The sequence below is a fragment of the Prunus avium genome, chromosome 3 (genome assembly GCF_965620075.1).
Source record: "Prunus avium chromosome 3, drPruAviu1.hap1.1, whole genome shotgun sequence".
Lineage (NCBI taxonomy): Eukaryota > Viridiplantae > Streptophyta > Magnoliopsida > Rosales > Rosaceae > Prunus > Prunus avium.
This window is the reverse complement of record NC_142286.1, coordinates 2,827,503-2,842,006: the sequence shown is the minus strand read 5'-3', so window position 1 is coordinate 2,842,006 and position 14,504 is coordinate 2,827,503. Positions and strand designations below refer to the sequence as shown.

General features: G+C 35.2%; 2 protein-coding genes across 2 annotated transcripts; both read left to right on the top strand.

Moving 5' to 3' along the window:
* The first annotated feature begins 4,816 nt into the window (after nucleotides 1–4,816).
* LOC110768871 (jasmonate ZIM domain-containing protein 1) lies at nucleotides 4,817–6,138 on the top strand. The gene is made up of 3 exons (XM_088249833.1): nucleotides 4,817–5,444; nucleotides 5,649–5,706; nucleotides 5,813–6,138. The coding sequence occupies exons 1-3, from the start codon at nucleotides 4,997–4,999 to the stop codon at nucleotides 5,937–5,939; spliced, it is 633 nt and encodes a 210-aa protein (XP_088105959.1). The 5' UTR covers nucleotides 4,817–4,996; the 3' UTR covers nucleotides 5,940–6,138.
* Nucleotides 6,139–9,902: 3,764 nt separating this feature from the next.
* Nucleotides 9,903–14,484, top strand: LOC110768876 (oligouridylate-binding protein 1B). The gene is made up of 12 exons (XM_021972740.2): nucleotides 9,903–10,155; nucleotides 11,079–11,140; nucleotides 11,562–11,664; nucleotides 11,838–11,914; nucleotides 11,994–12,055; nucleotides 12,149–12,236; nucleotides 12,411–12,486; nucleotides 12,775–12,805; nucleotides 12,934–13,053; nucleotides 13,183–13,268; nucleotides 13,590–13,766; nucleotides 13,948–14,484. Exons 1-12 carry the CDS (start codon nucleotides 10,051–10,053, stop codon nucleotides 14,233–14,235), a joined length of 1,275 nt encoding a protein of 424 aa, XP_021828432.1. The 5' UTR covers nucleotides 9,903–10,050; the 3' UTR covers nucleotides 14,236–14,484.
* The last annotated feature ends 20 nt before the right edge of the window (nucleotides 14,485–14,504 follow it).

The following is a 14,504-nucleotide window of genomic DNA, read 5'->3' as shown; positions in this document are numbered from 1 at the left end:
TTTGAGATGGTGTTTAACTAAATTGGGTTGGACCACAAAAATGGCAAATTTGGGTTGGATTTTGATTCTAATGAGGCCTGGTTTTGTATTATTGATTTGCTCTGCCCAACAGCTCTTTCAATGTAATGATTCTAAGCCCATCAAGATCTGCATATAATTGACTTCTTCTTTTTTTGGGGTCTATTATTTAGACAATGAGAAGGGCTAGAGTCGAAGTATCTTGTTTGTAGCTTATAGACTAGAACTAGAAGTACGACTTTTTTTCCCTGGACCACAAAAGAATTGATCAATTTTGTCCTCAGTCTACCATAAATCCAGGACTCTTTATATATCATGTGCTATAGTTGAGGACTTGAGCTTTTATTTATTTTTGGTTAGAAAGACTTGACTAATTGAGTCCAAGTGAAATAAGTAAAACAAAGGAGGCTATGACTTTTTCTTCCACCATAATTAGTAAAAAAGGGCTTGGTTTTTAGCAGAATTGGCTAAGATGGACCATCTTCACAACACTTATTTCGTAATAGACACCTGCACAAATCTAGAATTCATTTAACTTACACCAACAAGGAAGAAGCATAGAGGCCAACAGGAGCAAGAGCAGGGAGAGAGAACATCTTCACAACAAAATGGAACACTTCACAACACTTCTTCGCATAAGGATTGGAGCAAAGAGAAAGAACAAGAGCACCCAATTCCATTTCAGAGAAATTAAGACATTATAAATAAAGGGAGGTAATGGTTGTTACCATTCAAGTGAATAGTGTCTGTACTTGCAATTTCTTTGTTGGTTTTCCACCCATTATCATGGCAACCCAAGAGCAACCATTATTCACATGAGTTTGGCGTGAGAAGTGAAGAATATGACGAGTTATTTAATTTTTAAAAATTTTGGTTTTTTTCCTCTTTTTTTTCAATTTTTTATTATTTAAATTGGTTGTTGACATCACAATGACGTCAACATTAGGTCAGCTTGGCCATTGCTATGTGTTAGGTATTTAAAGGAGGGGCATCCAAGACAATATGAGATAAAGCTTTGTGGAAGTGTCTATTACGAAATAAGGGTTATAAAGATGGTCGCATAAAACCCTAGTTTTTAATCCAAACTAAAGACCTTATTCGTGGGGCATGAGTTTTTGCAGCAGGTGGACCGTTTAATTTTGCCTAGACAAATATACAGTGTTAATTATTTCTTACTCGATTAAAGGAAAAAAAAAAAAATAGAGTGTAAGTTGGAAAATTAAGTATAATTTATAAAGAAAAAGAATAATATAAAAATGACGTAAAAATAAATTAATGAAGGGTAATGGTAAAATAGAAAAGAGAAAGAAAAAAATTGATTAAAAAATATTTAAAAAACAAGAGGTAGTGTAAATGGAGAAAATGAAAGTGGAAAAATCAGCTCCCTATACAAAATACTAATAGATTAGAAATTTCCAATAAAAATTAAACATAATAAACAATAAAAAGGTTCTTGAAAAATTAGTTAAAAATAGTTGTTTAAAAAGTATATAAGAGTATTTGTGGAAAACATCACTGGTGCATGCATAGTTTGATTTGTCCCGTCACTCGGCGTTTTCTTGACTTCTCTGATGTGATGGGAGAAGTTTTTTAATTTATTCGGTGCCAAGAAGACTTTGAACGTTTCAGAGCAAATTTAGCATAATGCTATTAGTGCAGAGACACAGATGTAAATTTCGTGCAAAGTACCCCCCAAACCAACCAATTAAATTAAATTAAATGATAATTATTATACTTACTATAAATACAAGTACACATATGGATCATGTGCCCTATCATTTTTTTTATTTGACCAATGTTTTGAAAGATTCCAATCCAAATGGCTCTGCCCTACCACCACCACAAAACCCCAATCAATTTTCAAACTTTTTCTTGACTTGTTTGGCAACCTTTATGTTGATGGGTGACCCGACCTTCCCATCAAAGCTAACACGTTTTGAATATGGCTGCTGGTATTTCGTCAATTCTCTCTCTTGGTCAACAAAAAAATATATTTAGTAGAGATGCTTTTAATAGATTAAAAAAATTAAGAGAGGTGCATTTGGAGCACAATGCCATCTCAAATGCCAAAAAAAAATTGTATAAAACGGGGATATCATTATTTTATTATTTTCAACCAATCACAGACTGACATATGTGGCATATTGTGCCTGGTCGGGTATATCAAAATAGTGTTATACCCATTGTTCCAAGCAAGTATAAATTTTTGGTATTTTGTGGAGTTATTAATTTATTATTTTATTTATTATTTTATTTATTTGGTCTGAATTGTCAATGTTATATAGTATGTGTACAAACAATGAGAGTGGGTGAGTAACAAACCGCGTGGGAGATTTCAAATCGCATTCTTTAATATGCATGAGTGAATAAATAAGGTGTGTTTAAAATCATGCTTCGGATTAAAAATAGAAAGACAAAAGCATAGAACACCTTTTAACTTATAAAAGACTGAAGATAAAAGACCAAAACAATTGCTTTTGATTTTTCAAACATCACTTGGTGTTGAAAATTCATTTGGAAGTGCTTCTCTCGAAAACACAAAACTGCTTTATTTAACGTGAGAAGCAATTTAACTTGTTTTGTCAAATATTGTCAGAACCACTTTTGATTATCTAAAGGAGCTACCAAACATACCCTTAATTCCGGTCACAAATCATTTATAAAAAAAAAACCAAAAGTAATGCCATAGGGCTGGGTGGGGGTAATGATTCATGATTTTAAAAAACTAAACTAAGTAATGCTAGTGGCAGTTGTAACTTGTATTGCAGCTAGAGTAATGTAATCTTAAATTCTTAATGTAACATGCATACGTATTAGCTAGGGAAATTCATGATGCAATGTAGATTTCAATTCAAAGTGATTCAAGCACTGCAATAGCTCAATTTCAAACACATTTGATTTGAGAAAGATTATTGATTATGCTCGGGATGGTTTTCTTCAATTTCATGATTCTTCGATAACTCATGTTTTTCAAGAAACTAATATGGTTGTTCATTGTCTTGTCTGTTATGTTATATCATTAGATCGTTATATGTTAAATTAGTTTGATAAAGTCTCATGATATCGTATATATATAATGATTTTTTAAATGCGTTATTTTTTCAAAAGTAACAACATCTCATTAGTTCATTATTGTACAAAATTAGGCACATAAGCAGAGAAATATCAACTCATATAACTCATTTCAAGCAGTCGGAATTTTGCATTACGAAAAAATATAACTAGAACATAGCATGCAATCCAATTGCTCATCAGTCATTCAATTCCTATTAAATTAAGTTATTAGGAAATACCTAAATATTTTATAAGAATAATAAACAAGTGATAATATAATGTGGACAAACATTACGTCAATAAACAAGCTCATGTCACATGGAAGTTATAGTTTTTGTTATGAATTTAGGAGGAAAAAATAAGTTATGCTAACCACATCTAATTATTGCGCTAATTTTATCTTAAGCAACATGAAATGAACTAATTAGATATTAATTTAATGATATTTTCGATCCTAATAATTCCTAATTTCTTTTTATAAAATTAAAAATAAATAAATAAATGTTATGATTAATGTAAGAAAATAAGAAAGCCCAACCACAAAATAAGCCGAAAAAATTCAAACATTTATACATAAATTCATACTGTAATGTAACCACGTGAATAACACGACAGGACACTTTACCACTACCCCAAATTGGGTCCGTGTCTGTGACCATCCGTCGAAGCGCGTAATATTTCGACACGTGGCGATCACTATGGCCACTTTAGTGAAGTGACGAGATTACCCAAGGAGGATTGAGAATTGTGTATAACGTGCTCTTGCTCAACCCAAGTCTGGAATCTCGAAGACACGAAGAAGAGAACCGCCTGCTTGTAATTGTCACCTGTGGGCCCCGCCACCCTGTTGGTCGTTGTCGGCACGAAATCCAGGAACCAAACTCTACGCTTCCGCCTAACCTTGTTAACTCTAACTCCGTCAAGTACATGAAATTACCAATATACCCCACACTTTATTCGTTAAAAAATAATATATGTTTTTTTTAAAGAAAATAAAAGATAAGAGCAAAATAAAATTTGTTATTGTCCAAAGAAATATTATTGTTACTTCAAAAAAGTTATTTTAGTAAATGTGAGTTATATCAGTTGGTTAGGGTAATGAGCTCGTCTCATTGCATTCAATTTCAAGTTCTCTTGATATATTAAATTAATTTTGAGCAGTTTAGATTATCAATTGTATATAAGAAAAAATTATTCTACAACTATCCTCCTTTTTTTAATATAAAAGAAAAAAATTGTTCTACAACTATCCTCGTTTTTTAATATAAAAGAAAAATTGTTCTACAACTATCCTCGTTTTTTAATATAAATTTACTTTTGGAGTGATAAAACATTTTTCATGTAAAATATTTGTAGTTGAAGTGATTAAAAATATTGATTCCCATATTCGAGATCCTAAAGTCGTCCCTTCATCTCCAATATCACTTGTAGAAAAATAAATAAAAACAAAAACATTTTCCATATACGAAGTTTCCTCCTTGTAGTGTTGGAGGACAGTTTTGTAATTAGATCCCAAGTGGGAAAGCATTATTATGTAGGAAGGTCTCTCCCCTCTTGCCCTTTGAGTCCACGTGTTTGAATCATATCACTTGCTTGCGCTAGCCTCGAATTTTTATACAATGCAAAAAACACGTGCTTAAAACCCACATTAAAAAATTTGAATTAAAAAAAATAGAATACCCATTAACCAATTAATTGTAATATTATATTCAAAGATAAAGACACCCAAGAAAGCTCATTGCCGATTATAAGTTTCAAAGAACACGCTAGGCAACCTCACTTGACTCTCTCCATATATTCTCCCTCCTCCTCCCCTTCTCTCTTCACCATTAGAATTTCTCTCAATTCAAGCCCCTCAAGCATCATCATCACCAAACAAGATTTGATTTTTCTCTCAGTTTCATCACCATCAACTGGAAAAGCCATGGCAGAGAAGTTCAATTTTGCACAAACATGCAACCTCCTGAGCCAGTACTTGAAGGAGAAGAGAAGCCTCCCCACAACCATGAACTTGTTGAATAACATGGAGACCAGCCCAGCTGCTGAGACTCCATCTTCAAAACCCAGTATTGATTTGTTTCCTCATTTTGCTAAGAACCCAGAAGCAGTTTTGGCAGATCAGCCTGGATCTGCCCAAATGACCATCTTTTATGGTGGCCAGGTGCTGGTTTTCAATGATCTTCAAGCAGGAAAGGCAAGAGAAATCATGGGTTTGGCTACCAAGGGAAGCTCCAAGATTTCTTCTGGGTTTGTTTCTAATGGTATTGACAAATTGGGTTCTTCCTCTGTGACCAATATGGTGGCTTCTGAGCCAAATATTGCAGCTAATTCTCAGGACATTCAGAAAGTTCAGCCTCAAGTTATTGGTTCAGGTAATTAAATTGTTCATCCCCACTAAATTACCTCTTTTTTTTTTAGTACAAGCGATTCGGGGAGGGAGTTTACAACAATATTCATTGGGTGCCTGGAAGTGGAGGTGGAGGTGGAAGAGTGAAGCTGTTGGTTGTGTATTTGCTAGGCTTGTAGTTTTTTGGATATTGATTTTTTTTTTTGCTACAATTTTTGTGTACAAACAGATTTGCCAATTGCAAGAAGAGCTTCACTTCACAAGTTTCTGGCTAAGAGGAAAGAAAGGTAAATTACTTTCCGAAAAATAATTTAATTTCTAGGTTGAAAAGTCTTGTTCCCTAATTTGGGTAAATGTGTGTGAAGAGATTCTTATTGGGAATTTTAATTTCAGGGTGGCAGCTATAGCACCATACCAAGTGAACTACCAAACAGCATCTCCTTCCAAGTCTGAGGAAGAAATGAGTTCAAGGGATCAAGTAGAAGGTCAATGTTCAAAGCAGCTTGAACTCAGGCTATAGTGATTTAGTGGGCTCCCAATTTTTATTAGATTTAGATTTTATTATCATTATTATATAAAATATATATAGGGTTCCTGGCGGCTTTATGATTCTGACTGTGTAATTTGTTATACGCCCAATTTATTCTTCCATCAAAATTTAATTTTTGTAATTATTTTTTATCAATGGGATTGGATCCATTTATGGATGGATATTATTAGTATGTGTGTAATCGAAATTTCTTTGAGAGATTTAATATGAGAATTTAGATCCAAATTATATAATTTATAACAAAAAATTAGATCTTAATGAAAATGAAAATCAAGTTCTTCCACTTTTTGTTGTTGTTTGTTCGGAGAGAAACATGAAAAAAAAAACTTATGTTTCCTACTTTTCAGAGGAGACGATATGAAGAAGAAGAAGATTTTATTTCCTAACCCTAATTCTATGTCTTTGTTTCATCTTGGAAAGTAAAGAAACAGAAGAAAGAAACTCTACACGTTTGAATTAGTCAAAGTTGATCAACTAGTAGTGGATGGTTATAAAGGAAAAAGAAAGAAATTAGGGTTGTTTTGGATTCACACTGAGTTGTATTAATAGGCATCATTTTAGTTAATGTGGTCAACTTTTGTTTAATTAACTTTTAATTAAAGTACCTTAATCCACAAAGTTGTTTAAGTTTACCTTCCATTCCTTTTACACCCTCCCACTCCTATTCATGCCTTAAAGTCTAAGAAATTATTGTGAGTTGCCGTATACGACATCACACTTACTTTGCTAGGATCATTGTGGGATGGGTGGAACCAAAATGCAGTGCTCTCACTGTTGTGCGAGCGTGGTCGAACACTCCATGCGGTTCATTGGGCATACAGAATAATTTCTCTTAAAATCAGGCATAATGTGGTCCAACCATGTTCATGGTCATAACAGGCTTTTGAATCGAGCTTTTCTGTAGGCAAAATATGCAATTGACACCAAATAAGTGAAAGCTTTTGCTGACCACGCTAGATAACCGAGAAAACGGTTTTGGTGCGATCAATGAGCATAGAGGCTAAACGCTAGTTCAGTTGTAGAGGCAATTTTTGAGATGGACGAAATAATGATCTATAAAATAAAACACAAAGGAGATGCCTAGCAAAAAGCAAGGGCAAAGAGCAAGGGAGTCGTTATAGCAATGGCGTGACATAGACGATGAAACCGAGAGAGAGGTGTAGATTGATGATCATGGATGTGGAAGATATGCTACGAAGAAGATCAATGTAAACATTTTCCAAAGGTATATGAGATCCGCATCAAAAAGGGGAGCTTTCATTTTAAGACACTATATAGTTTACTAATTTGGAAGATAGGAACACAATTTCATCTAATTAGCACAAGGCCAAAGACCAAAAAGTAGTATCTAATTTTACAATAATGTAATTAAAAAACATCAAAATTACACAAAATGTCACTCCTTCTAAGTCAAGCATGCTACTAACAATCAATGGTTTTTTTTAAAAATAAAATTATTTCAACATCGATACGTGCAAAATTTGTACCAAATCCCTCATGCTTAGCTCTAGAGTTATACAAAACAAATAGTGTAGATATAAATAATGTAAACAAAAACAAAAACTGTAAATAAAAACAAAAATTGCAAACAAAAATAAAAGCTGAAAACCAAAAAATTCATGCCAACAACTAGTAAGAAACAACCAAAACCAATAAAATCATATAATCAAATTAGAAACTGCACTGCAAAGTACGAGAAAAAATAATTAATTAATAAGTGAGGAACCAAATGCAAAACCATGATGAAAGTACTAAAACAGAAGCGGAAAATGCAATTTTCTACATTGCAGTTTCCGTTTTGTGCAATGCAGTTTCTATTATCTGCAATGTAGTTTCTGAAAAAAGAAGAAGAAGAATGTGGCATTGAAGATCACCCTTCGTCTCCGAGAACTTGATTTTGTGTTAATGATCAATCTACAATCTAATAAATCCCTCATGATCAGCTCTAGAGTTATACAAAACAAAACAATATATATATATATATATATTAATTCAAGCCATGTTGGGAGTGGGGGAATGGGACTGAAGACCACCTAGAACGTAAAATAGATTATTTGTGTTCTATTTTATGCATTGCAGTTTCCATTTTCTGCATTACAATTTCCGTTTTCTGCAATGCAGTTTCTATTGTCTGCAATGCAGTTTTCGAACTTGATTTTGTGTCAATGATCAATCTACAATCTCCGAGAACTTGATATTAATAAGTGAGGAATCAAAATGCAAAACCATGATGAAAGTACTAAAACGGAAACGGAAACTGCAATACCACCAAGCCAAAGAAGAAAAATACACAAATGACAATATTGTGAACAAAAATATATTTTGAATATGATACCACCAAGCCAAAGAAGAAAAATATACATCTGGGTTACTGTTCTCAATGGTGGTGAACAAAGTATGTACTTGCATATTTGCTTTATTCACCCCATCCTAAGACTTAAATTCTGCAATATATTAATATAGGGACAAGGCAAGCACAAAGGATTGACAGATTAAATAGACAAATCTATCAACCAATAACATGAACAATTAACTAATCCCAACTATCAATTAGTAAAAGTACAATTCAACACACTATACAAGTGAGAATGGAAGCTCTATTACACTCCAAGCTTTGCAAGTTTGTTGTCTGCCCGTCACATGAGGTCTCTAGCTTGATAATGAAACTGCTAATTACAAATACAATCCATACTTGCAAGTTTGCGTATCGGTATTAAGGAGCATGTCGTAGGCTTCTTCGTGGCCTGCGTCCATGGCGAAGTCGCTGTCGGAGAGATTGGTAAGAGATAGGGCGTTCCATGGCGCGCCAGCTTCTAGAAGAGTCTTGACGGTGTCTTCATGGCCCAACTTGGGCGCTTGCATCAGCGGGGTGAGGCCGCCGTCGTTGAAGTACGAAACGTCAGCTCCGGTTTCGATTAAAGTTTTCAACTCTAACGAAACCAAGTTCATGAATTTGGGTTACTTCATGGACGCGAATTTGGTGCTATCGTTGTTCCCACCTTGTACGGACTGGAACATGATGGCTTGCTTTCAGATGGAGGATCAGGACGGCAGTGGCTTCATCGCGGCAAAGAGTTGTAGAGATCTCCATCGTCATATAGGAGAGGATGAGATCTGATTTGGCGAAGGCTTTTAAACAAAAAGGCTAAAATTGTATTTTACCTTCGTAATTTAGACAAATCCAACGAATTTGGGCCTCCTCTTTGGCCAAATTCAAAACAAAATTTGATTTCTACGTATCAAAACCTAAATAGAAATACTCTAGGTATCAAATCCTAATTGGTAAAGATTCTTATGATTAATACCTAATTTTTCTGTCAAAAAGTGTGTACACAATGAATAAACGAGAAATTTTTGGGTAAAGACTTGAACTAGACCAACACGAAACAACATAAAGGTAATGTAAAAGAACCAAATGGTATTATTCAAAATATATTGCTCAAGTTTGAGTCCCCCTCCTAATAAATTAGATTAATTTGAAGTAATTTAGACTATCACTTGTATTAGAAAAAAAAATAAAAATATCGTCATCTTCTCAAAAAAAGGAATTGAAAATTAAATGACAAATACCTAAAGTGGGCTAGAAAAGAAAGGCTGAAGCCCAACTTTGGAGTGGACTCCATATGTAACAAGTCCAACACCACCTCAAAATCCAAGCTCAATTTCCTAGCCTTAGCCCCAAGGCCTAATTAGTTGCAAAAAAAGTGTGGAGACATTTCCATTTAGGAAAGCCCAATTAAGTTATAAATAAGACTTTTTAGTGCCTAATCCAGAAATAATGAGCTTATTATTTCACTGACTGAAGTAAGTTTAAATCTAAGTGGCCAAGTGGCATGTGGCAAGAGATTGGGTCAGGGGGAGCCAAATTCATTAGCTTAGCATTTGTCCCTCTTTGTCTTTGGTATATCCCTCTATATAAACCCCAAGAGCCATTAATGAATATTTTTTTCTCTGTCAGAGGCCTCTTCTCTCTCTCTTTCGCTCTCTTCCCTTCTCTTTCATTTCTATTGAGGCCCTTGCTCGAACCCTAACCTCAAATTTCTCGGCGAGACACCGACTTTCTCGGAAAATCACCGAGGAAATGCAGCACCAGAGGCTGAAGCAGCAGCAGCAACAAGCTCTGATGCAACAGGCTCTTCTTCAGCAGCATTCTCTTTACCACCCTGGCCTATTAGCTCCCCCTCAGGTTCGAGCTTTCTCTCTTCTTTATTTCTTTTCCTGTGACTTTGATTCTTTTTCTGGGTTCGAGTTTTGCTTGAATTTTGGTGTTGATCTTCGAGCTCCGGTTGTCTTTCTATGTGATTGCATTATGGAAGCTAGCGACCTAGGGTTAAGTTCTCTTCTTCCTTGTTTTGGAAGTACCTGATTTCCAAGCTTGGATTTTTTTTATAGATTTTGTTGTGCGAACGTTCTAAATTTGATTGTTTCTCGATAGTGGAAATTGAGCTAGGGTGTTGAGTTTGAGTTTATTTTTTGAATTTTCTCTTCTCCGTGTTATGTTTTGGAGCTAAGCGGAGCTCGAGTGTTGGGGTCAAATGATTCATGTTTAATTAGATTAATAATTTTTTTAAAACTTTTTCGGAATTCAAATATGGAGAAGCATTATAGGCATCTGGGTAACTTTCTCATCATTATGTCGTAGTGAAATGGCAATAAAAATATCGTACTGATTTATCTATTCTGAACACTGGTTTTTTTGAATTGTTTCTAAGTATGTTGTTCCTGGTGATTTTGAAGGCTCCAGTAAGTTGCAGAAAAGACTTTCAAATATAGAAGTAAACCAAATAGTCATTTTGACCTATCTTAGAATTTTGATTAATTGCGTAGGGTTGCCCTTTTTTACGTTAACATTAGTTTTCCTGCCAACCATGTTTTTGTCTTGCATAATCATTCTTTTTCACGGCGGAGCACTAGTGTTTTAAATTGTCCTTGTTAGTTTCTCGTGCAAATACCTATTTAAGTGGATTCTGCTTTCAGGTTGAAGTACTCCTGACTTGGTTGATAAAGAAGTAGGGGATTTTAGTTTATTTTGATTTAGGTTTCTTTTATTGTGCTTGTATTTTTTAGGTTTCTTTATTTTCTTTTCTTTTTCATATTTTTATTTTGCAGATAGAGCCAATCCCAAGTGGAAATCTGCCTCCTGGTTTTGATCCAAGTACTTGCCGCAGTGTGTGAGTGTTTTGTCTAGACAATTTTTTTTCTTTTCATCTTTTGTTTTTCTTTGTTTCACCTCTATGCTTATGTAACTGTTATAGTTCGCCCTAGTTTTCATACCCTTAATCAATACTTCATTGAATATTTGATTTTTATCATAGTTTTGTTTCTTTCATTGTTGCTCTTCACTTAGCCATGCTATCTTCCTAAAGTATTTTAAATTTTCAACTATCTTAAATTATGCACCTTTATTGCAGTTTTACCCTTTCCCTGGCCATGCTCTTTGTCCAAAAATATCAATTTGATGTTATTCTATGTGTTACTTGCATTATATTTTTGTCTTTTCTGATCGAAAGTAATTGCTTATGGATTAATTTAATTTCTTTCTTCTCTTCTGGTTTTAGAACTTCCAGTTTCTTTATTTTTGAGAAATTTCAGGTATGTGGGGAACATACATACCCAGGTGACTGAGCCACTTCTTCAAGAGGTTTTTGCAAGTACCGGTGCTGTTGAAAGCTGCAAACTTATAAGAAAGGAAAAGGTAAGTTTGCAATGGTCCACATAGCCGCCCTTGGTGTTTATTTTAACTGTTTTCTGTTCACCAAAGAAGTCTACTTTGTGGCTATTGAAAATTTCTTGAATCAATTAGTTTACTATGAGCCTAACTCAAATTTACCAGCTGACGATAATTTTTGTTTTCTCTGCCTTTTGCAGTCATCGTATGGGTTCATTCACTATTTTGATCGCAGATCAGCTGCCCTTGCAATATTGTCTCTCAATGGCAGACATCTGTAAGTACAAATCTTAATTACTCTCCTGGTTATTTTGTTTGTTATGATTGTCTCTAAAATTTTGATATGTGATTTCAAGGTTTGGGCAGCCTATCAAAGTAAATTGGGCATATGCTAGTGGTCAAAGGGAGGATACATCAGGTTAGTTCAAGTTTTTTCTTTCCTGGAACTAATTTTGATGTAGGTTTCGCATTTATCAGCTAGGTTAGTTTTGATAGTCTTTTTGATGTGCAGGCCATTTCAACATTTTTGTTGGTGATCTAAGCCCTGAGGTTACTGATGCTACATTATTTGCATGCTTTTCTGTTTATCCCAGTTGTTCGTAAGTGTTTTCTTGGACACCCATTTTCTTAATTTTATCATTTTTTATAGGACATCTGATGGCCAATAGTTAGAACTCCTGAAAGTTTTAGGTCATCCGTTAACATTCTTTAAGCTTACCTTGTAATCCAGTGTGTTTATGACATATCTAATTTGATTATTTTGTTGGTGTTAGAGATGCAAGGGTCATGTGGGATCAGAAGACAGGGCGTTCAAGAGGCTTTGGGTTTGTCTCATTCCGAAACCAACAGGTAGCATGTTCTTTACTTTTGGTATCTTTTGGAATGCATGGGATCTTGAATTCGTTTTTCTTAATAATCTATTCTGAGTCTGAATGGTAGTTCTGATGGACTGGTAACTGAATGCAAGGGATTAGGATGAGAGAAATTAGGTAACGGCTTTGATATAATGATATCAAATTTCAAATTTTCTTTTAAAGAGTCAATAACGCGTTAGCCAAAACCCAGCCTCTGCATTTATTTAATTGTGTAGATTTGTGCTTAAATTGATTCTCATCATACTTCCTTTTTCTCTTTCAGGATGCTCAAAGTGCAATAAATGACTTAACTGGTAAGGACGACGTTCTTCCTTCTTTAAAAATTATTTTAAAAATGCATAGATGCTAAGTACGTGGTTATGGCTTCCTCTCTTGTTTTGCTTCTCACCATACTTTGAACTTTTTTTGGCTGTGATGCCAGGTAAGTGGCTTGGAAGTAGACAGATACGTTGCAACTGGGCAACAAAAGGTGCTGGTTCCAATGAGGATAAGCAGAGTTCAGATGCTAAAAGTGTTGTGGAACTTACAAATGGCTCATCAGGTGCGCCCACCGTGGTCATTTTTTATGTCGAAAGGAAAATAATTTGGTTTTTGCTAGTTTCAAATTTATTGTGTGAAAGGATAGAGCCCTCTGCCTTTGACAGACTCATATTCAGTTTTGATTGTGCAGAAGATGGAAAGGAGACGACAAACAGCGAGGCTCCGGAGAACAACCCTCAATATACTACTGTTTATGTGGGCAATCTTGCTCCAGAGGCAAGAAATTTTCTTATCTATTATATCTCTTTACTCTCTCTCTCTCTCTCTCTCTCTCTCTGTGTGTGCGCGTGTAACATGTGCACACACTCAGATACGCACATTTACTTGCCCCCTGCACTGTCACACATTAATTTCTGCCATGCCTTAGATGAAATTTTTTACTTTAACTGCTTTTCAACTTGAGTTGGCGCCTTTTAGTTTCTTGAAAGAGGAAATGATTTAGAGAACTAAATGAATATCTTCAGTACTTTTAGATCATAGAAATTCCACTGTTATTCGTTCATTTGAAAACCTGTTAAATTGGTCTTTTCGTTATAGGTCACTCAGCTTGATCTTCATCGGCATTTTCATACTCTTGGTGTTGGAGTGATTGAGGAGGTTCGGCTCCAGCGTGATAAGGGCTTTGGTTTTGTGAGATTCAGTACCCATGCTGAGGCAGCTCTGGCTATTCAAATGGGAAATACTCAGTCAATTTTGTGTGGTAGACAAATAAAGGTGTGGTTCTCTGCTTATTATTAGAGTTATGAATTTCAGGAAGTTGGAAATAGTAGAGGACTGTGTCGTTCAATCATACTGGGTTATCTCTCTCTTAGTGATGCATATTTGTTGTCCGAGTGTTTCTACTTTTTGTGTCTGTACATTGATCGTTGAACTCGTATTATTTTTGTGCATGTAGTGCTCTTGGGGTAGCAAGCCTACTCCACCAGGAACAATTTCAAACCCACTCCCTCCACCAGCAGCAGCAGCACCTTTACCAGGTCTCTCTGCAACAGACCTCTTGGCCTATGAACGGCAACTTGCAATGAGCAAGATGGGTGGTGTCCATGCTCTCATGCACCCCCAGGGGCAGCATCCCCTTAAGCAGGCAGCAATGGGAATGGGCACTGCTGGAGCAAGCCAAGCTATATACGACGGCGGATTCCAGAATGTTGCTGCTGCCCAGCAGCTCATGTACTATCAGTAATAATACATAAGAGTTCTGTTAAATGGTACAACCTACATATATATATATATATTTCCTGCCACTATGCAGGTGTTATCTGAGTTATAAACCCCTTAGGAAGCTTTTTATTATTTCCGCCCCTTGAGCGGTGAGCTTGTTACCCTGCCTTATGTGCTTGCTGTCTCTGGATATGTAACATGTATGATCTCCTGTTTTCTACTGTGTTATGATGAGTGGTTATTATTATTAGAGGGAGTTGGCTTTTTCAAATTTGTTTTCAGTTATTCCCC

What these genes read in the sequence shown, in the direction of transcription:
- LOC110768871 (XM_088249833.1), top strand. Translation starts at nt 4,997, where the DNA reads ATGGCAGAGAAGTTCAATTTTGCACAAACATGCAACCTCCTGAGCCAG. An exon ending in GCCTCAAGTTATTGGTTCAG is followed by an intron (nt 5,445 to 5,648) that starts GTAATTAAATTG and finishes GTGTACAAACAG; the next exon opens with ATTTGCCAATTGCAAGAAGA. An exon ending in CTGGCTAAGAGGAAAGAAAG is followed by an intron (nt 5,707 to 5,812) that starts GTAAATTACTTT and finishes TTTTAATTTCAG; the next exon opens with GGTGGCAGCTATAGCACCAT.
- LOC110768876 (XM_021972740.2), top strand. Translation starts at nt 10,051, where the DNA reads ATGCAGCACCAGAGGCTGAAGCAGCAGCAGCAACAAGCTCTGATGCAA. An exon ending in TCAAAGGGAGGATACATCAG is followed by an intron (nt 12,056 to 12,148) that starts GTTAGTTCAAGT and finishes TTTGATGTGCAG; the next exon opens with GCCATTTCAACATTTTTGTT. An exon ending in TGTGTGGTAGACAAATAAAG is followed by an intron (nt 13,767 to 13,947) that starts GTGTGGTTCTCT and finishes TTGTGCATGTAG; the next exon opens with TGCTCTTGGGGTAGCAAGCC.